The 27842-nt window shown below is 36.1% G+C and overlaps 1 protein-coding gene and 1 long non-coding RNA gene across 2 annotated transcripts; both read right to left on the reverse strand.

Moving 5' to 3' along the window:
- Positions 1–2085: 2085 nt before the first annotated feature.
- LOC135204072 (uncharacterized) lies at positions 2086–6705 on the reverse strand. Its single transcript, XR_010312084.1, has 3 exons — positions 6265–6705; positions 4702–4821; positions 2086–4458 (listed from the first exon to the last, which is right to left on the reverse strand). It is a non-coding gene; the product is annotated as an uncharacterized LOC135204072 (long non-coding RNA).
- A 3289-nt stretch (positions 6706–9994) lies between these two features.
- LOC135204073 (interleukin-1 receptor accessory protein-like) lies at positions 9995–27842 on the reverse strand. Its single transcript, XM_064234054.1, has 9 exons — positions 27493–27842; positions 20142–20284; positions 19494–19676; positions 18785–18963; positions 17418–17634; positions 14846–14973; positions 13965–14111; positions 10525–10662; positions 9995–10294 (listed from the first exon to the last, which is right to left on the reverse strand). The coding sequence occupies exons 2-9, from the start codon at positions 20219–20221 to the stop codon at positions 10044–10046; spliced, it is 1323 nt and encodes a 440-aa protein (XP_064090124.1). The 5' UTR covers positions 20222–20284; positions 27493–27842; the 3' UTR covers positions 9995–10043.

The raw sequence follows: 27842 nt of genomic DNA on the forward strand, positions 1-27842 counted from the left end.
CGATTGTAAACAAAACAACACCTTGATCCGTGAACTCCCAGCATCCCCCAAGGCGCGTGATTCAAGAGTTTTCGGCTGGTAGGCCTAAAAGTATTTTTCCGCGAATTTTTTAAAAAAACTTTTGTATGTCGACGTAAAATACGTCCAGTCGGCACCCGAGAGGAGACAAAAAATGTCGACGTAAAATACGTCCAGTCGGCGTTTAAGGGTTAATAATCTATAGGTTAAGGAAGCAATAGAATGCCTAATAATCTATTATCTTACCGTAGTACATTCTCCTTAAAATTACACACATATATAGTGTTTTAAAGACAAATATCAATGAACAGGAAAGTTCAACTAAAAAACAAAAAGACGCAAACCTTAACGCTATTATATACTTGGATTATGTAGGTCACAGGAATGTTCATATACTATATATAAGAGTATATATATATATATATATATATATATATATATATATATATATATATATCTATATATTATATAATATATATATATATAATTTATATATATGTATATATATATAATATATATATATATTATATATATGTATATATATATATATATATATATTATATATATTATATATAATGGCGTGTGTAAATAAATTCTTCTGTTAAAACAGGATAAGTATAATAGGCCCATTAAAACATTGGTTTAAAATTAAAACTAAGGATTATATTTCGGTGGATCAAGGGTGGAAGTCAGTCCACCGAAATATAGTCCTTAGTTTTAAACCAAAGTGTTTTAATGGGCCATATATATATATATATATATATATATATATATAATATATAGATATATATATATTATATATATATATATATATATATATATATTGTCATGACCACTTTCCTCCATGACAATTAGGTTCATAAAATACTAAAAGAAATGGGACTGGAATGAACTGATGGACTGTAACAACCAAAGAGATGGGTGTAAAAGAAAATACTAAAGTACCTTAACCTAGTTTATTATACAAAAATTATATACAATAATTACAATGAGCACAGGTTATGGGAAGCACAGTGACATAAATGATCATTACCATAAATTCAGATAACATTTAAAATTACAAATACAGATAACTTAAAGTTTAAGTAAATGATCAATACAATTAGCAGAATTCATTAACAAAAACACAGTAAGCAGCAGTAATGACAAACAAATAAGAGAATCTTTCATTACTAATAAAATAATAAAGACGAGTCCATACACTTACTCATCTCAAATTGCAATAATATTAAGAGCCATACTCTTGCTCCTCACTAAATAACAAGAGCTAATACTTGCTCAACACTGATACAAAACCAGTTAATGAACTATCATACAAGTAATGAAATACACCATAATTACTCAAGAGCCATACACTGCTCTTCCAACATATCATAAACATCCAGAAACACAATCCATGATCCTCGAGGACGACTATCGTACACTGTAAGGTAACGACCACGACAGTGTCGATGCGACAGCCGCTTCGCTGCCACCGAAGAATATCTCTTCAAAACTGGTAACCATGGTTTGGTCACCATCTCGACCTCGGGAGCTGGGTTGACGTCAAGTGACCCACACCTGCTGTATAGGGACCATCGCCATCAACAGGTGATACTTCAAAACTGTTGCTGCTGCTCGTTCTCGACTGCATCACGAGAACCTGTCAATCTGGCTTCCCAAACCTGACTGACTCTTGTCACTCACAATGTGACAAAAGTAAAACTAGTATCCCTCCTAAGAGAAGATGGAGGGTAGTTAAAAAACTTAAAAAAACTAAAACTAGGTTGTTTTAAAGTCAAACAACCTGACAATATATATATATATATATATATATATATATATATATATATATATATATATATATATGTGTGTGTGTGTGTGTGTGTGTGTGTGTGTGTGTGTGTGTGTGTGTGTGACAATTTTTACCTTGGACGACGTTGATGAATTAAGAATACCATTCAGCTGAATGGCCAAAATGAATGGCAGGCCTAAAAGACCCACACACACACACACACAAACAACACAAAACACACACACACACACACACACACACACACACACATATATGTCTCTTCTAGACCTGCCATTCATTTTGGTCATTTAGCTGAATGGTATGTTAAATTCATCAACGACTTCCAAGGTAAAAATTCTCCCTCTGTCTTTGTGATAGTCAGCCACAGAATCAATATAGTCTGACCTTAGACCTCTGGAGTTAAATATGAAATGTGAACCATTTACATGTGAATGCAAGGAATTCTTAAACAGGATTTTCGAGTAAGAAATGACAAAAGCTATCTTCAGTGGATAACAAGCGTCTCATGAAAAAGCAGTGAATGAACCTAATAATAATACTGAATTTCGTAATACCGTAGAAGTTCGCATAAGTAGTGTGTTTGTCAGTGAGCTTAAGGAAAATTGCGTCTTCTGTATGGAAAATATAATTTCTCTACGTTAATCATAGATGTCATTGCAGTCCCACTTGGCTTAGATTTAGTTACTCTTCTGATAATTGAATAAAGCACTTAATGACTGATAAAATGGAAAATGAATAGGAATGTAACTGTATCGTCAAGAATACTCCAAAGGAGTTCTTAAATTAATTTCTTTCTGTTAAGAAAACCCAAGCTGGTGTTGTGTACTGAAACTCTGTATATAATAATAATAACAATAATAATAATAATAATAATAATAATAATCATACTATAATGGGCGTAATGTCTGTGTCTGTCATTCAATCACGGCCAAACGGCTGGTCAGATGGGCATGAAACTTGGCAGGGTTAAGGTGGGGACCCCTAAGATGGTTTGTAATGGGGTTTCATCCACCCTACCCCCCCTCCTTTGTAGGGGGTGGGGGTGAGAAGGGATTCCCTGAAACGGAGCTGTTTCTGGCCGTGAAACGAGGCTGGTTATTCCCGTAGACTTAGTTACTTTACAAATTTTCATACATAATTCCTGTACAACTTCCCCGGAGAAAGTCGCGAATATTTCAGCTCGGACATAATAGAAGATGAAAATTATCATCAATATCCGCAAGATTTTTGGAATAACTTAAATTCATCGGGACTGCCAGTGCCCAAAATAACGTTGAAGAAGTACTGCCCGGTAATGTTGCTTCGGAATTTCGATCCTGCCAATGGACATTGCAACGGAACGAGGTACACCATTATGGAGCTAAACTCCCACGTCCTCGAAGCAGTGATAGCAAACGTCTGTCCATCCCCCAGATTCCTCTGATGCCTTCGGACAACCAGTTTCCGTTCCAGTTACGGCGCAGGCTGTATCCCGGCAACCTGGCCTTCTCATTCACTGCAAACAAGTCGCAGGGCCAGACTTTGGATCGTGTTGGTGTGTTTCTGCCGTCACCCATGTTCACGCATGGCCAACTGTATGTGGCGATGAGCAGAGCAACTGACTCTGCCAACTTGAAATTAAGTTGTGGACAATATGATAATATTGTGTACAAAGAGGTTCTGTAGTAGGTATGTATAAAAATCGCCCTTATTTTAATATTGCTGAACAAATAGTGCATATAAATTTTTCACTTCTGCACCCGTATTTTATCACCCATCGTAGATGGGTAAGTTTTCTAGTAATAATACTACTACTAATAATAATAATAATAATAATAATAGTAATAATAATAATAATAATATGCAGGAAACAGACATTCTTTCAAACATGTTTTATTAAAAATAATGCAGAATTTACAGAATTGATTTTATACAAAAACAAGACATCAGAAGAATTGAGATAATTTTGTATAAAATCAGTTCTTTAAATTCTGCTATTATTTTTAATAATAATAATAATAATAATAATAATAATAATAATAATAATAATAATAATAATAATAATAATAATAATAATAATCTGCAGACCTGTTAACGCTTTTCATTAGAAACAATGAGAGTAAATTCAACAAGAAAACATGTAAGCAAAAAATGGGAATGTTTATGCATGAAGAACAAAATCGATGACAATCTAAATTTCTAACCACCAACCACATGGATGGGATAATGAGATCCGGTCTCACTTCTAGATTCAGTGAATATCTAGTATCACTGAGTACAAGGGATCTTCTACTCATGTCATTAATATATATATATACTAGAGGTCACTAATGCTCATAAGGACCTACAGTAAAGCATATAATGAAAAGATGACGCTTGAATTAGTACATATTCCGTCTTCTAGGTTTCCTCTTACATACCAACTAGGATGACTTTTAGCGAGATCTCACACATACGTAGATCCGCTAACCTTTGTATGGAAGGCTGAGACTTTGCATTTAACTAAAAGCCTTTTTAGCCCCCAGAATCCTTGGCATACTTCGTGGACGTTTCATCAGGTCCCCTGGCATCTTCTGACTTCTTCACAGGTCCAGGTAGTACCGAAGTTTACGCCCGAACTGAATCTTGGGGCATCCGAACACGAAGTCTGTCAATTGCTTGAGGATCTGGGTAGGTGACAGATGGAGAGAACTGGTCATATAGTGCTGATGGAATATTGCCTGGGATTCCCATTTCGTATGAGCAAGCAAATAATGGATATGTATTGAAGGAGTGGACGTACTGCATTTAAGTGATTGATTTTTTATGCAGCGCACGGACAGTGATGTCCATTTTTTTTTCATATTACATTTCATTCACTTTATTTGGTACGATTCTATTGGTGCGTGCTCATGCCTTAACACTCTTACCTCTCTGCTTCCACTGTCCTTTCCAGGAATACACTCTTTAGGAACTTTGATCGTCTTGATGGTCTGAAGGATTTGCTTGAGGCCAGGCGATGCTAGTTTCATCTTGTCCTCGTCAATCTCCTGATAGAAAGAGGGACATGGGTTCATTCTTAGATAGTGAAACCCCCATGGGGATTTTAACCCGGTATTTACGTATCCACCATTACCGTACGAACACAAACAAAAGACTGTAAATATCACAAAGACAATGACCCCCAAGAAATATTAGTCCTAGATAACAACCCGCCACCCCAACCCCTTCAAAAAAAAAAAAAACTTAGGGGTCATTATCTCGGAAAGATCCGAACATTGCTATAAAGACTTGGCAGTGGTTACCCCTCATCTATAGTTTAGCTCAGATTCTCTTCAATCAATCCTGTTTTCCAAGCTGTCTGAATGGCAGTCCGAAGATCGTTCTGCTTTGACGATAAGCATAGGGGTGTTAGTCGCGCAGAATTTGTGGACACACTCACCAGATCCATGTCAGTGCAACAGCAACACTCCAAGGAATCACAGCTCTTAGATTTGAATTGAATATAGAATTTAGGTCAAGAACTGGGACCTATGAGGTCATTCAGCGCTGAGACGGAAATTGAGAGCGAAAGGTTTGAAAGGTGTAACAGAAGGAAAACCTCGCACTTGCACCATAAATAAATTGTTTGAAGAGGGTGGAAAGAAAGAAGGTAGAAAGAGAATATGAAAGGAGGTAGAGTAAAAGGAATGAAAGGCGTTGCAGCTAGGGGCCAAAGGCACGCTGGAAAGAACCTTAAGTAATGCTATGGGGTTCAGCTCCTAGACTCCCTAGAGCTCTGGATACTCTTAACACACATTCGAGCCCTGGCTTAGAGAGAGAGAGAGAGAGAGAGAGAGAGAGAGAGAGAGAGAGAGAGAGAGAGAGAGAGAGAGAGAGAAAGCTTCTTTTATTCATTCAAAAATTAAGGTTTCGTCGTCTCGAAATAATCAGTGGAAAGTAAGATGTTAAAAGTTTCGTGGGTGTGGCCATTGCATTAACGCGTTTTGGTGTGTTAGAAGGAATGCAAATCGATGACCAACACCGCTCGAGTAGAAGGCTTAAAATTATCTCATGTTTTCTGCGATTCCATTTTGATTTGAAGAATCAATTAATCAGAGCAGTTATTCAGTCTGAATCGAAGCAGCGCAGTTACGTTTGATAGTTGCATCAATTAATCATAGTAGTTATTCTGTTTGAAACGAAGCAGTGCAGTTTCGTTTGAGAGTTGCAAAGAGAACGCAAGAGAAAAATTAGTAATACTAATAGATCAATAAGATTCTCCTAACCTCCATCTAATTAGAAAGTTGCTATCTACAACGTTCTTATTACCAAAATCAAACGAGCACTAACTGATTACTAGTCAGTGCCCTGGCAGTGGGGAGGTAATATTACACTATATTTTTTTGAGCGTTCTTGTCTGACTTTGTTAACGTTGCTATCGTATATCAAGCTATAGTTTGATGCCACTAACGGCTCGTGCTCCTAAAGCAGTGAGCCGGTGACTAATTTACCTGTGGAACTGATGGGGCTCGTTAGTAGCAGGTTAGATTCTGGCAGAGGATCCTGGTAGGTAGACAAGTTGTTGCAAAATATCAGCTTTGAAGCAAAAACATAGGTTGTGATTGAACAGCGTTGAGCAGATATCATATGAGTCAAATGAAGTCGCTTTTTGCTTACTTCATCTCAAGAGTTACAAAACTAGTAAAGGTCCATGACCCTGTGTAGGGCCCGTGTAAGCAAAGCATTGAAGAGAAGAGATGACAGAGAACTTAGTCTACGAATCGATAAGAAAAAGTTTTTTTTATAACTGCCGAATCAATAATAAAAAAACTTATAATCTACGAATCAATGAGAAAAAGCTTTTTATAATCTCCGAATCAATAAGAAAAAGTTTCTAATAATCTCCGAATCAATGAGAAAAAGCTTTTTATGATCTTCGAATCAATAAGAAAAAGTTTTTTATAATCTCCGAATCAATAAGAAAAAGCTTTTTATAATCTACGAATCAATGAGAAAAAGCTTCTTATAATCTCCGAATCAATAAGAAAAAACTTCTTATAATCTCCGAATCAATGAGAAAAAACTTCTTATAATCTCCGAATCAATAAGAAAAAACTTCATATAATCTACGAATCAATAAGAAAAAACTTCTTATAATCTCCGAATCAATAAGAAAAAAATTCTTATAATCTATGAATCAATAAGAAAAAACTTCTTATACTCCGAATCAATGGAGAAAAACTTCTTATAATCTACGAATCAGAAGAAAAAACTCTTTATCTAATCGAATCAATAGTTCAAAAAAAACTTCTATAATCTACGAATCAATAAAAAGTAAAAAATTCTTATAATCTACGAATCAATAAAAAAAACTTCTTATAATGCTCCGAATCAATAAGAAAAACTTTCTTATAATCTACGAATCAATGAGGGAAAAAGCTTCTTTAATCACTCCGAATCAAGTAAGAAAAAACTTCTTATAATCTCCGAATCAATAAGAAAAAACTTCTTATAATCTACGAATCAATGAGAAAAAACTTCTTATAATCTACGAATCAATAAGAAAAAACTTCTTATAATCTACGAATCAATGAGAAAAAACTTCTTATAATCTAACGGAATCAATAATGGCAAAAAACTTCTTATAATCTACGAATCGATAAGAAAAAACAAAAAACTCTTATAATTATGAATCAATGAGAAAAAATTCTTATAATTCTAGAATTCAATGAAGAAAAAACTTCTTCATAATATACGAATCAATGAGAATGAACTTTCGTATAAAAAAAATCTTACGAATCAAAGCGAATGCAATTCTTAATCACGAATCAATGAGAAAAGCTTCTTATAATCTACGAATCAATAAGAAAAAACTTCTGTATAATCTACAATCAATGAGGAAAAGCTTCTTATTAATCTACGAATCAATAAGAAAAAACTTCTTTAAAAAATCTTACGCAATCGATAGAAGAAAAAACTTCCTTATATCTATGAAATCAATGAGAAAAAAATTCTATAATCTACGAATCAATGAGTAAAACTTCTTATAATTCTTAGCGAACAAGAGAATGAACTTCTATAATCTACGAATCAATGAGAATGAACTTCTTATAATCTACGAATCAATGAGAAAAAACTTCTTATAATCTACGAATCAATGAGAAAAAACTTCTTATAATTTACGAATCAATAAGAAAAAATTCTTATAATCTACGAATCAATAAGAAAAAACTTCTAATAATCTACGAATCAATGAGAAAAACTACTTATAATCTACGAATCAATGAGAAAAAAATTCTTATAATTTACGAATCAATGAGAAAAAACTACTTATAATCTACGAATCAATGAGAAAAAACTTCTTATAATCTACGAATCAATAAGAAAAAGCTTCTTATAATCTCCGAATCAATAAGAAAAAACTTCTTATAATCTACAAATCAATGAGAAAAAACTTCTTATAATCTACGAATCAATAAGAAAAAGCTTCTTATAATCTACGAATCAATAAGAAAAAACTTCTTATGATCTACTAATCAATGAGAAAAAACTTCTTATAATCTCCGAATCAATAAGAAAAAACTTCTTATAATCTACTAATCAATGAGAAAAAACTTCTTATAATCTCCGAATCAATAAGAAAAAACTTCTTATAATCTACAATCAATGAGAAAAAGCTTCTTATAATCTACGAATCAATAAGAAAAAACTTCTTATAATCTACGAATCAATGAGAAAAAACTTCTTATAATCTACAATCAATGAGAAAAATCTTATAATATACAATCAATGAGAAAAAACTTCTTATAATCTACGAATCAATAAGAAAAAACTTCTTATAATCTCCGAACCAATGAGAAAAAGATTCTTATATCTCCGAATCAATAAGAAAAAACTTCTTATAATCTACGAATCAATAAGAAAAAACTTCTTATAATCTATGAATCAATGAGAAAAAGCTTCTTATAATCTACGAATCAATAAGAAAAAGCTTCTTATAATATACGAATCAATAAGAAAAAGCTTCTTATAATCTACGAATCAATAAGAAAAAACTTCTTATAATCTACGAATATGAGAGAAAAAAACTTCTTTTAATCTACGAATCAATAAGAAAAAACAAACTTAGAATTCTTTATCGCATCAATAAGAAAAAACTCGAATACAATCTACGAAATCATGGCGAAAAAAACTCTTCTTATAATCTAACGAATCAATGAGAAAAAACTTCTTATAATCTAACGAAGCAATAAGAAAAAACTTTCCCTTATAATCTACGAATCCAATAAGAAAAACAAAAATTCTTATAATCTACGAATCAATAAGAAAAAGCTTCTTTATAATTCTCCGGAATTGAAATAAACAAAAAAACCTTCTTTATAACTCTACAATCAATGAGAAACAAAATTCTTATAATTCTACGAATCAATAAGACCAAAAAGCTTCTTATAATCTCCGAAACCATGAGAACAACAAACTTCTTATATCTCCGAGAAGTCAATAAGAAAAAACTTCGTTTATAATCTAGGGGGGGGGCGAATCAATAAGAAAAAAAACTATTCTTATAATCTACAAAAACTTCTCATAATCTCCGAATAATAAGAAAAAGCTTTATAATCTACGAACAATCAGAAAAAACTTTTTATAATCTACGAATCAATGGAAGAAAAGCTTTTTATTTAAATCTCCGAATCAATATAATTTCCGCATCAAAAGAAAAGGGACATTCTTATAATTCTACGAACAATAAGAAAAAAGCTTTTTATTTTTAATCTCCGAATCAATATACATTTCGAATCAATAAGAAAAGGCTTCTTATAATCTTAAAAACGAACAATTTAAGAAAAAAGCTTTTTCTAATCTCCGGAAATCAATTAATAATTCCGAACTTTCAATAAGAAAAGGATTCTTATAAATCTACGAAATCAACAAGAAAAAGGCTTCTTATAATCTTTTTTTTACAACAATAAGAAAAAGCTTTTTATAATCTCCGAATCAATATAATTTCCGAATCAATAAGAAAAGGCTTCTTATAATCTACGAACAATAAGGAAAAAGCTTTTTATAAAAAATCTCGAATCAATATAATTTCCGAATCAATAAAAAAAGGCTTCTTATAATCTACGAATCAACAAGAAAAAGCTTCTTATAATCTACGAATCAATAAGAAAAAGCTTCTTATAATCTCCGAATGAATAAGAAAAAGCTTGTTATAATCTCCGAATCAATATAATTTCCGAATCAATAAGAAAAGGCTCCTTATAATCTACGAATCAACAAGAAAAACTTTTTAAAACTGCCGAATCAATAAGAAAAAGCTTCTTAAAATCCACGAATCAATGAGAAAAAGCTTTCTATAATACGTCTGCTGTTTCTTTGCCTCAAGAATGGCGGCTACTACACCGATCTGCGAAGTCAGGTAGGTGTTTATGCTCTGGAGAACGGTCCACACGTCCCACATGCTGTCCAGGAGGCTGGGAGACACGATCACCAGGACCCGCCTGCTCTTGGCCAGCTTTTCACAGACGGTTTCTGCAAAGTCTACATGAAGGGAAAAGGAATTCGGCTCGTCAATAGAATTTGAAGACGGTTGATGATATTCACTTTTAAATCGGTTTTGTGTCTTTGCTCTCGCCCATTCTCCCTATCTGTAATATATATAGTCATGTGCTCGTCAATGCATGATGCCCACTGAGTCATCTCTGGATCCGTCTGCCTATTCGCCCTTGCAAATAAGACAGAAAAGGACCCTAGCTGCAATGTTTACGTACCTTCACCCGCCAGCATGTCCCGATCGGGCACGTAACATTTGTAGCCGTGAGTCGTCTCCAAGACAGGGAGCAAATAGTTCATCACCCAGGGCGTGGCGGAATTTGCATACACGAGGAACACATCGTGGATGAAGTCTCCTGCAGCAGAAGAAGCATTCTGTCGTGAAACTCACTTGAATTGGATGCCAAGTGGGGCCCTTAGATCCGATTTAAAGGTCTCCGCTCTATATCAGTATTGATTTAATTGTATTATCTAAGTCTTGCATACTACAGCCTCTCGAAGAGGTCTTTTCTGCGTTAAACATGAATCTACTCATTTCAGTTCTCGATAAGTAAAAGAAATTTCATTTCATATTCCATTTTCAAGGGACACAAAACATCTTTGACTCAGAAGAAATTATAAGTATAAGTGCTATCTTGTACAAATGGGATTATACGTCATACGAAAATAGGATATTGGGTTAAATTAGGTGCGGAGACAGCGAAATCAAATTACTATTGGTCAGATGAGACTTTGGATGAGAAATGAGAAGGGAGGCTGCAGATGAGCGGAAACTCGTGGAAGATAAAGCACAGGAAAGAGATGAGTGACGAAACCCCACCGAGGCTCTTTGTGCCTCATGGCGTTGGAGGCGATGATAGTAATGATGATGATGGTGAATACATGACGAAATGGACGTGTTAGACACTAATTAATAATAATAATAATAACAATAATAATAATAATAATAATAATAATAATAATAATAATGATAATAATAATAATAATGTACACTATATTCAAAGATGAAACCGTACATATGCCTTTCGGGAATCTGTTCGGTTCGCCATAAAAGATGCTTGAATATATTTGAATATAGAATTTAGGCCAAAGGCCAAGCACTGGGACCTATGAGGTCATTCAGCGCTGAAATGGAAATTGACAGTAACAGGTTTGAAAGGTGTAACAGGAGGAAAACCTTGCAGTTGCACTATAAATCAATTTTTAGGAGAGGGTGGAAAGTAAGATGGAAGAAAGAGAATATGAAAGGAGGTACAATAAAAGTAATGAACGGGGTGGCTTAAAAGATGCAGATCATGATGAGGACGACTGATGAACTGGTTCCCCTTTTCAATGAGATTGAAAAATGGGAACCGAACAGACTCCCGAAATGTATAATTACAGTTTTATCCTTAAATATATGTACACATACATAACTGCGGATCTGTTGTGCCAATATAATAATAATAATAATAATAATAATAATAATAATAATAATAATAATAATAATAATAATAATAATAATAATAATAATCTTTATTTTCAGTAAGAGGTCTCACAATACTTAGAAACGAAGCATCTGAATAGGAAGGAATTGTGAATAAATCCCTCTTCTTCACGAGTTCATTTTACCACCCTAGGTCTTTTTTTTTTTTAAAGTCAAATACAACATGGAAAACTTTAAAGCAAAAATTATAAGGTGCAGATCATGATAAGGACGACTGATTAAATAGTGATCATTTGGCGTCACAGTTACCAGGGAATGTGAAAAGGGATTCTGAGGACCGCCAGGAGTCTGTGGAGTTTGACCTCCAAATGATATTCTGGAGCAGTGGTTCTTATCCTTTTTATGACCACGCCCCCTATAAAAGTTGGTCCTTCTTTCACGACCCCCTTTGCATCTATGAGTAAAATTCCCTCCCAGATTTAAAGTAAAATAAAAAGAAAATGAGAAAGAGAAGGGGTTTCGAGGGAGGAGGGAGGTTAATAATTACAAAACATGATCAGCCCAACGAGGCCTCACTAGAGTAGTAGACTCTAGGAAAGTAACGTTGTAAGGCGATACTTTTGCATTTTTTCTCAAAACTCTGATATTAGTTCCTCACTCTTGTTAAAAGAATAACGAATATAATTAGAGATTTTTGTTTTTATTTTTCCCTAGGGATCGCTCCTCCCCTGGAAATTGCTGACGCCCCCCCCCCACCCCAACCCCCACGGTTAAGAACCACTGTTCTAAAGGATAGAAATGGAAAAATCAATTTCAAAAGTAATAACTGCCAGGGAACCAAATTGATTCACTGGCTTTTGTAGATTGGCGCCTCGGCAACGAAGGTACTAATTAATGAAAGGAAGGAATTACTTAGGTCTAAAACAAAATAATGATCAATGTTTTTATTGACACATTCTCTGAACTTATCCATACTTCATAATCAATTAATTCTCTTATATTATATCCACAAGGCTATCTATGAACACTGATAAAAATTAAATATTGGTCGTGAACGACCTATTTTTATTACATGCTTGTATTTAACTCGACTTCTGTGTCTGTCTGTTTGGGTCAAAACTTATAACTCAAATTTCGACCTGTTCCCTTCGTCCGATGGACTTGAAATTTTGCGTGAATACTTGCATGGCTACTAAATCCCGGTGACAATACAACCTAACAGTAGGTCAGCAGTGACCTCTAGTGACCCTACAGTGACCTCTCCCAGTATCTCAGGATTTGTATGAAAGACTTCGGATTTTTCATATCTTCTTTGACTCAGTAGAATAAGTTAATAACTCTGCGGATTTTTCTAACCTTCTTTGGCTCGACAGGATGTACGCTGTTTCTTTACTAATCATAAATTGGTTACAATTTCTCTCAAAACTAAAAAGCGTAAAATATATATTAAAAATGTTAAATGCTTTTATTAAAGAAGTAACTGAGGTAAAAAAAATTTCGATAAGCACCAAATTTTCTTGCAATTTGTCATGTCTACAAAAATAAAAACAATATCACCAAACATGGAAGGAAATGCTACAAGAAAAGAAACATGTATTTTTATTTCTTGTAGCATTTCTTTTCATGTTTGGCGTCCCACGCTCTGTAGACATGTTTAATTGTAAGAAAATCCTGGAGTCTCAAAAAAATTAATTTTTTCTTTTTAATTAAAGCGTGTTTAAAAGTTTTCCATTTTATATTTTTTCTATTAAGGAATCAGTGAGACCCGACAAAGGGAGGCAGCAACATATTCCACGATAAAATAAAGGTCTCTGTGATCTGGTAGGTCAGAAACCAGAACAGATTTTGAAAGTTTGAAGGACACAGAGCAACAGTCAATCACACGTCAATTCCCTCTTGTCGCTGTCTTCGTCTAGTACACCTTGTAGATTTACCAGAACAATTTATCAAAAATCGTTAACTTAACCGAGTGCCTGAAAGCACACTATCACCTAAACAGTTTCTCAAAAATCCGCACTTTAACTGAATGCCTGAAACCTCACTATTACATTGTAGAGTTACCTAAATGATTTATCAAAAATCGGTAAGTTAACCTAGTGCCTGAAACCACACTATTACCTTGTAGATTTACCTGAACAATTTTGTTAAAAATCAGTAACTTAAGAGGGTCTCAAACCACACTACCACCTTGTAGACTTAACTGAACAATTTTTCTAAAAATCGGCAACTTACCGGAGTCTGTCGGAAACCGCTTTCTCCACAGAGACTTAGCCCATAAGGCCAACGCCCAGTGGCACCTAGACAAAGCGAAGGCGATGATGAACACCAAGATCATCAGCATAATGCAAACTAGGGCGGCTAACTCTGCCACCGTGGGTTCTGTTGGGAGCAAGGGAAATGGCGACTAGAATAATTAATGCTGTGTATAGCCTAAGAAAGGTATTTCATTGCGTAACAGAAATTTCCCCCGACCCCGTATCAAATAAGGCTGGCTGGAAATTAATTGTATGCAATCTATTTTTTTAATTGCAATTTTTATGATTGTTGCTGTTGCTGTATTTCTAATTTTAGTTATTATTAGTATTTTCTTTTTTATTATCACGGTGATTTGTATCACCAGAGGTTTACTATTTTCTAGACCTGACTTCTGCAACCACATGAGGTGCCTAGCTGGAAATTACTTGTATGCAGACTTTTTGTTTTCTATTGTAATCATGAGTAATATATTTCTATCATTCTCCGTTATTATGAATATACTTAGGCGACCTCCGGTCACTTCTGTTTGACAAACGGATAATAAACAGCTGTCTCTCTGTAACATTGTGAGGATGAAGATCCTTTACTCAACCACATAAGGACAAGGAAGGACATATGGTTGGAATAAGTGTTTATTTATTCACTGCACACCTTGTGCTTACTTTTGATGTCATTGCTATCATTTTCCTGTTACTGCTACTATTGGGAAGAAGACGTTCTTTTAAATAAGTTTGAATAAATACAGGTGCTACATCAGCACAATTGATTTTCTAAAGGCATTTAATTTGCTTTTATCAGATTGAAGAGGGCGAATATCATTTTTTTAAATGATATAGATATGTTTATATCAAGCTCACCTTCCTCTTGGATTGTAATAGTTTTATTCTTGGGTGGACCAGCAGCGTTATCAGCCAGGCATGTGAACGTGGTGAAGTGTTCCTTTGTGACTGAGCGAATGGTCATGGTGTTTGTCATGAAGTCGCTTCTGTGAAGAGGAAAACAGATGACTAGAAATGATAATATTCATTAGCGAATCATTTACAGACAAATCATTTTGCGAATACTCGGAATACGTTCAACACGGAAACCCTTATCTATAAGTTAAGTATAATTACATATAATTTCCCATACAAAGAATCTTTATCTATTACAAGCCTCCTCTGCCAATCATAATGTCTTCACTCATAAAGAAGCTCTCCCGCTAACCACATCACAGCGTCGTATTGTCAGGGAAACTCTGGTAACAGAGACCAACCCCTGTAGGGGGTTAGAGCTGTCAGTGCACCTCTCGCACAGGGTCTTCGGACGATCCTTTCAGCCCCTTGCTGCAACCCCTTTTATTCCTTTTACTGTTCCTCCTTTTATAGCCTTCTCTCCGTCTTACTTTCCACCCTCCTCTGACAATTGATTCACAGCGCAGTTGCTTTGAGGTTTTCTTCCTGTTTTAAAAACACCTCTGCATCCCTTTACTCACAATTTCCCTTTCAGCGCTGAATGACTCTCATAGGTCCCAGGGATTGGCCTTTGGCCTAAATCTTATATTCTACCTCCACTTCTACGGAGGCCACCGATCTACTAGAGCAGTGGTTCTTAACCTGGGAGCGCGCCCCCCTAGGGAAGCGTCAGCAATTTCCAGGGGAGGCGCGATCCCTAGGGAAAAATGAAAAAAAAGTCTCTAATTATATACGTCATTCTCTTGATAAGGAGTTGATGAAAAAATACAACAGTATCGCCTTATAACGTTACTTTCCTAGAGTCTACTTCTCTAGTTAGGGTCGTTGGGCTGACCAGGTTTTGTAATTATTGACCTCCCTCCTCCCTAGAGACCCCTTCTCTTCCTCCTGTTTTTTATTTTTTTTATTTTCCTTCAAATCTAGGAGGGAATTTTACTCATAGATGCAAGAGGTGGGGGGGGGGGGGGGGCGTGAAAGAAAGGACCAACTCTTAGAGGGGGCGTGGTAATAAAACGGTTAAGAACCACTTTACTAGAGTGAGTCGTGGTTATCCGCGCTTCTCTGGTCACCAGAATCACTAGCTGAGGCAGCACACATTCTAATCCACCCCAAATCTTATGATTTATAAATTTCTTGCGGGCTGAATGAGTGCGATCCTGTTGTCCCTTCATTTTCGGATTTTCTTCGGGTCTTATTATTCATTTAATTTTCAATCCCCCACCCCCCTCCTGACGTCTATGATCATGGTCCAGCCTTGGTTTGTTTGTTTGTATGGTGATTTTACGTTTGCAGGGAACCAGTGGTTATTCAGCAACGGGACCAACGGCTTTACGTGACTTCCGAACCACGTCGAGAGTGAACTTCTATCACCAGAAATACACATCTCTCACTCCTCAATGGAATGGCCGAAAATCGAACCCGCGACCACCGAGGTGAGAAGCAAACACCAAACCAACCACGCCACTGAGGCGCTGGTCCAGCCTTGGGCTAGAAAGGCCATCCGCTCTCACCCTTCACAGTTGCTGTTGCACTGACATGTCTTACGTGGATGTGTCTCTTTATGGGATTTTGCATTTTTCAAAGGAATCTTTATTGTAGGAAAACAATTACTTTGACATTATGCAATCCCCATGCAAACAAGAAAAACAAAACCAGGACGCTGAGGCGCCAATCCAGTGCTGGAGGGGCGGGGGAGGGGTGAATCCATTGTGAGGGGCACAGTGGTACTACCAACTGTGATTCCATGCAAGTATTTGCCTGTCTGGTTCCTCTCCCTTTGCACCCTCTGTAGCATAGTGGTTAAGCGTTGGTCTGCTGTTTCATTGGGTGATAGTTAAAGTCTCAAAGGAAGTTGAAGTTAGCATATTATATATAATATATATATATATATATATATATATATATATAATATATATATGTATATTATGTATATATAAAGATATATATATCTGACTATATATATATATATAATATATTATAAATATATTATTAGATATATATATATAGGAGTCATATCACATTACCGTGATTCATATACTACATACATCGAGCTACAAATGTCCTTTAATATCTAATTCGCTCTACCTCGGAATTATTATATTTTCATGTATGTTTAAGAGAAGGGGAATTTTTTTAGTCGATAAGAGATTTGTCGGCTCACTGGCGAGAAACATCGACACCAACAATTCCAGGAGCGAATTAGATATTAAAGGACATATGTATATATATATATATATAAATATATATATATATATATATGTATATATATATATATATATATATATATATATATATATATATATATATATATATATATATTAGTTTTACACACATTATATACATATTTCAAAGTAAATTAAAAGATAGAGAGAGAGAGAGAGAGAGAGAGAGGATAAAACCACAACTCTGCTATAAATGTGCAGTACTAATGTTCGTTATGAGAAATCATAAGTAAAAACCAACCTAAAGCACTCACCCATCTTTGACCTTGACCTCATCGAACTCAAGACAAGGCTGGAGCTTAGTGGAGCAACTGCGGGGGAGCCATTCCATGTATGACGAGCTGCTTCCAACCAGAGCGCTGCACGTGATGTTCAGCTTCTGCGACAGTCGAGCCTGGAGAACGCAGGAGGCTTCTGACTTGCACTTGTCGATTTCGACTCCCTTCACCCCTTCGTGATTCCCGCCCTTCGCTGAGGATTGGAGTGGAAAGAAAGTCAGCGTTAATTTTTTAGTTATTGAGTTGGATAAAGAATTTAGGCCAAAGGCCAAGCACTGGGACCTACGCGGCATTCAGCGATGAAATGGAAATTGACAATAACAGGTTTGAAAGGTGTAACAGGAGGAAAAGCTCAAAAAAGCAGTTGCATTATGAATCAAGTGTTAGGAACGGGTGGAAATAAGATGAAGAAAGAGAATATGAAGGGAGGCACTACAGTAATAGGAACGAAAGGGGTTGCAGCTAGGGGACGAAGGAACGCTGCAAAGAACCTTCAGTAATGTCTACAGTGCACCGCATGAGGTCCACTGACTGCACTACCTCCTACGGAACTTCTGGTTATTATTTCAGAGAGGAAGGGAGAAGACATGTGGTGGGGAGACCGAGGATGTGATAGAGAGATAATGTGTTCAGAGATCTAAGAGAATTGTGCGAGCAGGATCCTGAGGATAACTAGAGAAGAGAATGTGAACGGAGGTACAGTAAAAGGAATAAAAGTGGTTGCAGCTAAGGGCCGAAGGGACGCTGCCCAGAATAAGTATTGCCTACAGTGCACCGCGTGAGATGCACTTCCGGCACCACGCCCCCACGGGGAACTTGCTAGTTAACAATATTTGTTGATTAATACGAACAACTGAATGGCATCATTCACTTCGACGTCACGTCCTTTTTATTGAGAGTATTGATATAAATGATATAAAACGACTATAAATGACTACTCCTGAAACAATTACCCACATTATTCCCAATGACTATTAAGACACTTTTCCAGGATTTTTTGTTTTGTTCGAGAAAGCGCAGTCAATGATCATTCTCGTAGAACGCGACTGCGAATTTCAAAACGGCTGTTGGCATTTTTCAGGTAGTTGCAAAACATGAGAGAGAGAGAGAGAGAGAGAGAGAGAGAGAGAGAGAGCGGTGGGGGTGGGGGGACGAAGTAATAAGTATGAAGGCATTTCAAGTCTTCAAGGTGTTCATGTATGAAAGTATTATATACCCGTAAGGTAGTTATAAATATTAAGATATATATCCCAGCAAAGAACATTTCATTAGGGAATTTTTTTTTATAAGTCATTCATTCATCGCTGCGACTGTTTCAATATACTATTCAACAATATACTTACAAATGACGATGAGTTGGGTCGTCTCTGATGCCTGTTCGCCTTCTGCGGTGGTGACGATGCATGTATAATTCCCTCGGTCTGACATCTTCGCTGCCTTCGAGGAGAGGGTCTCATTCCTGCAGTCAGTCTTCGGTTCGAATGTGCTCTGAGAGTCAAGCAACGGTGTCCCGTTCAAAAACCTGCGTCAGATTGTTATCTACATAGATATATATTATTTTAAATATACATAATTTATATATATATATACAATATAGATTATTATCGTCGCTATATCTATATATATATATATATATAATATATATATATATATATAATATATATATATAGATATACATATAACTTTCCTCTTTAATAGTTATTGTCTGAATTACAGTCCCAAGTATATTCACCCATTCATTTTTTGATATTTTAAACCCAGTTTGCGAAAAATAAAACATTCCATATCGTCAGCCTTTTCGACCAAGGTCCTTCCTTCCCAGCACAACTTCCACCCCATCAAGTAATTAGAAAACAATCGTATTCAGACTGGAAGTGCTCAGTTACTTGACGAAAGTCTGAAGGAGACAAGTTTCTAACACGACTTAGTTTCCTCTTGACGTAAATGCCTTTCAGGGTCGACATCGGCCGACACCATTTGCCTTAACGCTTGAACTCGAACCAATGAAGACCTTCAATAGAGAACTGTTCCGGACGGAAGGCGATCCCTTACCATGACACGGTGAAAGAGGAATTGGTCGTCTCCCTTCCGAGCACTCCCTGGGCACAGCAAATGATGACCTGACTCCTCCCAACGCCCACCAACTTATCATTGATAGGACGCATTCCGGGACTCCTCAAATGAGCGTCGACCTCGAAGGAATAACTACTGCAGATGCAGTCATCCATTGTGGCCCTGTAAAGTGCACATTGCAAACAAAATGAATGGCAGATCAGACAAATGAATGAATGAGTGGCGCCACATTAAAATGGCCTGTCACATTGGTCGTACTGAATCATTCTTTGTGCTGCTGAAATAATCCCTTACTAAAATAAATGAGGTCGCTTGAAAAATTCCCAATATCTTTAACTTAAAAGTGACGTTGTCTAATATTAGTTGAGTAAGGGAAGTGATCACAGAAAAATTACACAGCCATACACGTTTTCACGTTTTACGGAGCAGCTACCAGACAAGTTAGCATATGATGAATGTTTTCGTAAAGTTTCATCCAAATCCGCTCAGTCATTCAAGAAGAAAAAATACGTCATCAGGAGAAAAAACTAAATGGATCGCTAATATTCCATAACACCTAAACCGAGGAGAGAGAGAGAGAGAGAGAGAGAGAGAAGAGAGAGAGAGAGATTTCTATACGACTCTTACCCTGCTTCCACGCGAGGCACATCAAGAAGAAAGGGCAGAAAAAAAATAATTGATGCTCTGTGTAGACCGTTCATAATCATGTACTTGTGACGCCAGAAGAAACGCCAAACAATCAATCAGTCAGTTCATTCCTGGGGTAATCTCTGAAAAGGAAACGGAGGATATAAATCCCAGTGATATTTAATGATTGATGATTAGGCAGGATTTTGGTTGCAGGCCTAACCGTAACTTGTTAACTTTGGTCAACTACCCGCCTACAAAAATAAATTGCCTACCTACTACATTATTTCGCCCAAAAGGTCTGTAGATGACCTAAAACACTACGTCTTAAAAATAACAGAATTTGTAAAGCTATTTGTTGCTGTAGCTAAAACAAATATTCACTAAAATATGACACAAAAAGTTTTATTAAATAAAATTTTCATTATGTATGAACAATTATTGATAAATAAATTACACATGAAGCTGAAATAAGTGTACAGTATACACGTATGATATTCTATATGCGATGACTAAGTAAAACAAAATATATGGGATGACTTAAAAAAAATTCTAAAATAAGATAAAATAAAAGTCCAGTGCCCACCCACTAAAAAATTCTTAGGTTTAGTCCCGTTTGGTTGCAACAAATGGACACTTGCATAATTATTGGGCAATGGTGACTTAATTAAATTCAATAACCTCCTCTAGGAAATCAGTACCAAGGCTAAATTCACCAATGTCTGTGTGGCTGTCTGTCAATACGATGTTATAAAGTATTCTTGGCGGATTCTGAAGTATTCTTTGTAGAATAATGTTTGGGACGAATCCGCTCCAGGTTTTTTAAAGGATTTTATTTTTTCTTATATGATCAATTTTTTTTTTAACTCTCCCATAAGATTTTTTTTTTTTTTTTTGCTGCAAATTTGTTCAGTTTTATAATTCTTACATTATAATGATACTGGGAATGGTATTTTGATTTTTAGTTGCATATATTCACAGATATTATTAACATTTTTCATAAGAATTCTAAAAATCCTTGAAAAACTAATATATATGTGATGTATGAGTGATATTTGACACTATTTCATGTACTGTTTATTCAATTTCATGCAAATAATCATATAATACATTCCATTCTTGATAGTTCTTATTCATTGTTCAGTAAGGGAATAGGTGTTCGTTCTTTGTAATTTATATTCTTTACTTTTTTCCTTAAATTCGTAATTAAGAACAATATATAAATGAGATATGGGTTAATGATATTTAGTGAAAATTTTGGACAAAGGCCAAGCGTTAGGACCTACGAGGTCATTTAGCGCATAAGATAAAGTTGAAACAATTGCTTGGAGACGGCGGAAAGTAAGATGGAAGATAGAGAATAAGATCAGAGGTACAGTAAAAGGAATGAAAGGGATTGCAGCTAGGGGCCGAGGGGGCGCTGCAAAGAACCTAAAGTCCTACAGTTCACCGCGTGAGGTACACTGACGGCATTAGCCCCCAACGGGGCTTTAGAGGCGAATTTTCATAAATCAATCGAAATCAATTGACAAGAGACGACTGAATAGTAGTTGCTTGAGGGGAAATTCATAAAACTAGCAACCGCTTCCGCCGGGATCTCCCAATTTTTATTTTATCTGATAATTGGCCTGATAAGTGGGGTGTGGTGAAACCCTCAATCAGGCACAGGATGCTGGAACAGATGTTGTGAAAACAGGAAGAATTTGTTATGAATCAGCCTCTGTTATCTTGTTTTCCCAAAGGCTTTAAGCCCTTCATAATTACACTTGACATGCTCATTATTATATATATAAAAAATTTATATATATATATTATATATTATATATATATATATATATTATACATATATATATATATATAATATATATTATATATATATATATAATATAATGTATGGATGTATATAAGCAAAAATACCACAGGAAAATGATAGGCAGAAATACAAGCGCTTTTCGTCTTTACTAAATCATTGATAATTTTCCTGTGTATTCGCTTATTTAATTGAAGTCACGTGGATCTTACCGTGACTTTTTAAATAATTAGATTTAGATTTAGATTTATCTTCCCGCCACTGGCCAGTGGCATAAGGCTGATACAGTTTCTCTCCATCTGTCTCTATCCCCGAGCCATTTCCCTCCGCTCCTCTAAGTTTTGGATTTCATCCTCAAGATCCCTGACAATTATGTCTATCCACCTCGTTCTTGGTCTACCCAGCGGTCTTCTTCCTATTTGTACTGCTCTCAGTGCTCTCCTGGGGTCTCTATCTCTTCCATCCTCTCAACATGTCCAAACCATTTCAGCCTTCCCCTCTTTCAACCTGGTTTACTGACTGGCCTTGCCTCAATCTCACCTGGAATGTCTTCATTTCTAACATAATCATCCCATTTAATGCCAAGTATTTCTTCTCAGCAGCTTTCATCTCAAAAGCATCCAACCTTTTTTTTCTTCCTCTGTTCTGGTCAGTGCCCCAGGTGACGAGCCATACATCAGGACTTGGTAGTACTACTGCATTTTGAATATTCTCATCTTAGTTTCTCAAGCTGATTTCATGCCTCGACCAAAAACGTTTTTTTCTCAGAAACCTCAAACAAAAGCTTCTTGCTGCTCCTAGTTTCTTTCTTTTGTATATCTTCAACTTGCCTCCCGTCTGCTGTTACCACACTTCCCAAGTAAAACAAACTTCTTCAACTTGCTTGAGTTCCTGTCCTCTGAATTGTCATATCCTCCATGTGCACCCAATCATCATCCTTACTCACAACCATGATCTCGCTCTTCTTTGTGCTGATGTTCAAGCCAAAATTCTGTGTCTCTGTCTCCATCCTCATTACCATACCTACCAGCACAGCCACGTATCAGCAACCAACGCAATAATATATACATATTATATAAATATATGTATATATTTATATATATATAATATATATATATATATATATTATATATATATTATATGATATATATTATATATATATATATATATATATATATATATATATATATATATATTATACCATACATACTATATATATATATATATATATATATATATATATTATATATATATATATATATATATAATATATATATATATATATATATATATATATTATATATACTGAAAACGACTTCCTAGCTTTTCAGTGCCTCCGATGTTTTGGACATGCTTTCCACTGTAAACCTTCGACTCCGAATTTTGATAAAGACATGAAACTGCTCAGATATACCGGGATTCGAGGGAGGATCAGGAAAAGCAGATAAAAAATCCCGTTCATATCAAATCCGTAGAGATCAACAACTACTACAATTCTCCTTGTATTTGGAAATTTACTTAATTTTCAGTTATTTATTTGTTAATTTATCTGATTTTCTAATAACCGATCTTCTCTTTCTGTATTTCCCATTTTCTGTTGTTATTTCTTTCGAATGAACACCATATTCTTTGGAGGCTTGAGTTGCAGGTCAGTGGTCCATGTGGGCTTGTTCCATATGAATAGGGTTCATATTCTGAATAATATAATAATAATAGCACTAATAACAACAACTTGATAACGACTGTCACAGACGCGTCCGTGCTCTGAAACAGTGGTAACATAGTCACCCTTGAACCGCTATCAAATTTGTGGGTATTAAGTCAACTTCAAAATAATCCGAGAGGTATTTCGTCACTGAATTTTGAGTTCTGCTAACCTGAGGCTTTGCAGGACCTCTCAGATGTCTGCGGCACTGATGCATTTTCTCTCTCACCGACAGGATTCAGTCTAAAATTCGGAAGCACAGTGACCTGACCTCACTTTTCCAGTACCCTTTTTCTTACTGATGCAAAATGACTTTTCACTTCAAGTCCCAAGGAAGGTTGGGGTAGACAGTCAAATATAATCAAAAGGTATTATATTAAAGGTCGTTTATGAGTTGTGATAAACCATTAACCATTACCCACATTAAGTGGTTGTTTTTTTAATTAAGAGTCTCTCTCTCTCTCTCCACCCCCCATTAAACGTAAACACAGCCACCACTAAACATAAACACCCCTTCCACCAAACCTGGATGCACCCCCAACTAAACCTAAACATACACCACCCGCAAAACCTAAACACACCCCACTATAACTAAACTTACCCACACTAAACCTAAACACACCCCTCGCTAAAACTAAATGCACTCTCTACTAAACCTAAACACACCCTTACTTACCCTAAACACACACCCACTAAACCTAAACACACCCCCTGCTAAAACTAAACACACCCCACTCATCCTGAACACAAACCTTGATACAGAAATATTAATCACAGGAGAGAAGAAGCATTTTCAATATATTTCTATGTTCTCGAATACATGAAATGAGGTATGATAAAGTTTATCAGTTATTTTACCACATTAGTTACAAAGCAGGGAAGGGGAAGGGGGAAGGGGGAATGGGGTACGGGTCAGTGTTGGCAACTGTAGGGTAATTGGCAACGCGTAGGGTAATCTGGGCAAAATCTTAGACAGCAGCACATATTTTCAAGTGTAGGGTAATTTTAACAAGGTAAGTTTAGATCAGTATGCTTATAAGTACTTATGATATTGCGTATAAACATAATCTAAAGATTTATTTATTAGCATAGCCGCAGAATGTTGGGTCATTGACAGTTATGTAGGTTAATTTCTCGTCGCCTGTAGGGGGCGTATGGTTAGAGGCATTGGCATCACTGGCACGGGTTTGAAAGCAACGCGAAAACCCGCGTGCAAAATTTCGTCTAGACTGGTCAAGCGGTTTGGATTTCTATAGAGCATGGGTTTACATAGTTACATTCGCTTTTATTATATAGAAATATACACACAGTGCCTCTTTAAAGTCCTCTAAGCACTAAGAATATTTAAACAAGTGGATTATTTAAAATTAAAAAATATATATATTCTATCTAGACTTAGGTTTTCAGTTCGCTTCCATGGAGAGGAGCAGACTCGACTATCTCTTTGTGTTCACACTTTGGCCTCCATTTACATTCAAAGTCTCATCCTGGTCTTTTCAAAGCCAATATATACTATGTAAGGCTCTGGTCTTTGGTAACAGACTTCTGCTTTCTGGCTTCACCTACTCCCGACTTTCCTTCTCTCCCATCCATTGTTGGCTACATTTTCTCCCTAAAACCTATAAGCATGAGCCATTTTCATTCTTCCACCCTCCGTATCAATATTCACAATTTCCTCTTCCTGGCTTCTGTTCATCCTCATCCCCTTGCTCCTGCTCACATCCCCCTCCTCCTGCTAAACTTTCAAATTGTTCCACTCTAGATATATTCTTGCACACGGCAACCGTCATCACAAACCCAAGATCGTGCACAAACCGACCACGATTATTTGTAGTCGGTGTCAGCTGATGTAATCGGAATAATGCCTTCATTACACATTTGTCATGGCAACACTGCTCATGATACTGGATGCTGACTGGCTTAATTCCATTTCATTCGAATGTAATCAAATACTTTGAACTCGTACCAAAGAACTTATTTATAAGGAAGACACGGGATTAAGCACAAAAAGAAATAACTAATGATTAATAAGAACTTTCATGTTTCTACAGATATACAAGGGTTCAAACGAAATAAAAAAAAAAGTACCAGTAAGAAATACTGGTTAACAAACGTATACGAACAAGCAGGCGAGAAGGAGGGCGGCGGGAAATGATCTAACCTGACTTTCGGAGTCAGAGCTGCGGAAACTGAACTGTTATTGCTTTTATCCCAATGTGTAGAATTTCTAGCTTTTTAAATTAACAATTACGCAAACATCCTTTTAAATGTATGACATCATTGTAAATATGTCAAATGACTCCACTGCAATTTTTTTTAAGCGAACGGACAGCCTAAAGACTTGAGTCATTGCTTTGACTTAAGATTTACTAGAAGAATACTACATTCTGTTCAGTGTTTAACATACGTAATTTGTTCTAAAGTCATGAATAAAATGGTTAAAAATACTCGCTGATCTCAACACTAACTTACCATGTATTGCTTGTAAGAAATGAAGTAGAAATCACGCCATAAGGATAAAACGAGTTAGACGTATAGTGCACCGGGAGGTTGGGGGGTGGCCGTAATAATCTAAGGAAGCTTTAAAATTTTGGAGGGAGAATGTTAGAGAACTGACTACTTACTAACTTGGCTGTATTACATGGATACTATAAGTTAATCGATGCTTAAAATATTACAAAAAGGTTGATTTAACATGAAAAACGGTGCATTATTAATGTGCTTATCCTATATGAATCTAGTGCATCTAATCACTCAAAAATGCTTTACAAGTGACGCTGAAAGAAGCACATTTTTTCTAACGGTTTTTGAAATACGTTTCTGTCTTTTCTCACATTCAGCAATGTATTGGCTACTAACCAAAAAAAAAAAAAAAAAAAAAAAAAAAAAAAAAACTTGATAAACTTCGTCGGGCTGTGGCTTCGAGTATCCGTCTATCATTTTTGTTGACACTGCATATCCTAGGCATTATGAGTGGGCAAAGCTGGTAGCGTTCTGATAGTTTGTTCAGGCGGAACTAGGCGTCTCGGTGCCCAGACTTAAGCACCCTTCTAGGTTTGGCAACTTCTAGTTTACGTGCAAAATGGGCGCCGTGTTTAGTACCAGCCCCCTGGTGATGTACATAAAACATAAAATAATGACGGTAAATACCATAAACATAACGTCTTACGTTGTTTAGGCCGCAAGACGTTTCTGCCGTTTCCCAATTTGGATGTTACGGCCAAAACGACCAGGACCGGGCTGGTGTGAGTAAAATCAGCATTGGCCTACGTATGTCATGTGGATGCATTCCCACTTCTCTGTTACTAAATATATCGCAAAACCTTAACATCATTGAAAAGTCTTTGTAAATCCAAATAAGGAAATTAACAAGTCTATTACCGGAGGGCATTTAGAGATGTCTCTTGTATACGAAGAGCCGATTGGACTCGAATCCGGGTAACAATAATGAACAGATAATAGGTGACAAGGAAAAACTCAACCTAGCTGAAAATCTTATGCACTTTTCGATGAGCGTTAATTTATGATCAGATGTCAATGAATGTTAATAATTCGGCGACAGATGAGCTGAAACAAGAGTCTAGTTATTAAACCACCCAACCATAACCGGATTCAGATTATCCTTTTGTTACGAAGACAGATACATCTGATATTTGTTCATATTATGGCTGAGACAAATTCCACGAAATACCATCCGTTTCATTCCAGCACAGATGCAGCCCACTTAAGGAACAATGTTCAATGTCGCCATTTGTAAGGCCAAAACATTTCGAAAAGCCAAACATTTATGACTGTTGCATTAACAAAAAAATGAACCTGGAGATTATTGTACTTACCTTGATACTCGAAGGTGTCAACGACAGCAAATATTGTATTCAGAATAATAATTTTACTGCCACTGAAAGCTTTAGGTAACGACCGACATCCAGTACCAGTGACTACTGCAGCCGAGTCGGAGTCCTGACACCGACTCTCTGAGTCCTGACTGATCTCGTTTATCAGTCCCGCTCCCGCAATGTTGCCAACTCCTTCCACTAAATTGATGCCAGATGCAAAAAGAAAAAAAAAAAGTTATTTCTTCCTTGCAGAGTGCCAGATAATGACGTCAGAGGTCACGTGATCGCCCGGCCCTGGGCCACAACATAGATTTATCTCCATAAGAAATTGACAGGCCCCGTTTGAATCG

This window comes from Macrobrachium nipponense, chromosome 44 (genome assembly GCF_015104395.2).
Source record: "Macrobrachium nipponense isolate FS-2020 chromosome 44, ASM1510439v2, whole genome shotgun sequence".
Taxonomy (NCBI): Eukaryota; Metazoa; Arthropoda; class Malacostraca; order Decapoda; family Palaemonidae; genus Macrobrachium; species Macrobrachium nipponense.

What these genes read in the sequence shown, in the direction of transcription:
- LOC135204073 (XM_064234054.1), bottom strand. Translation starts at nt 20,221, where the DNA reads ATGATTATGAACGGTCTACACAGAGCATCAATTATTTTTTTTCTGCCC. An exon ending in TCCTCTTTCACCGTGTCATG is followed by an intron (nt 18,964 to 19,493) that starts GTAAGGGATCGC and finishes AATCTGACGCAG; the next exon opens with GTTTTTGAACGGGACACCGT. An exon ending in GAGGTCAAGGTCAAAGATGG is followed by an intron (nt 14,974 to 17,417) that starts GTGAGTGCTTTA and finishes TCCTCTTCACAG; the next exon opens with AAGCGACTTCATGACAAACA.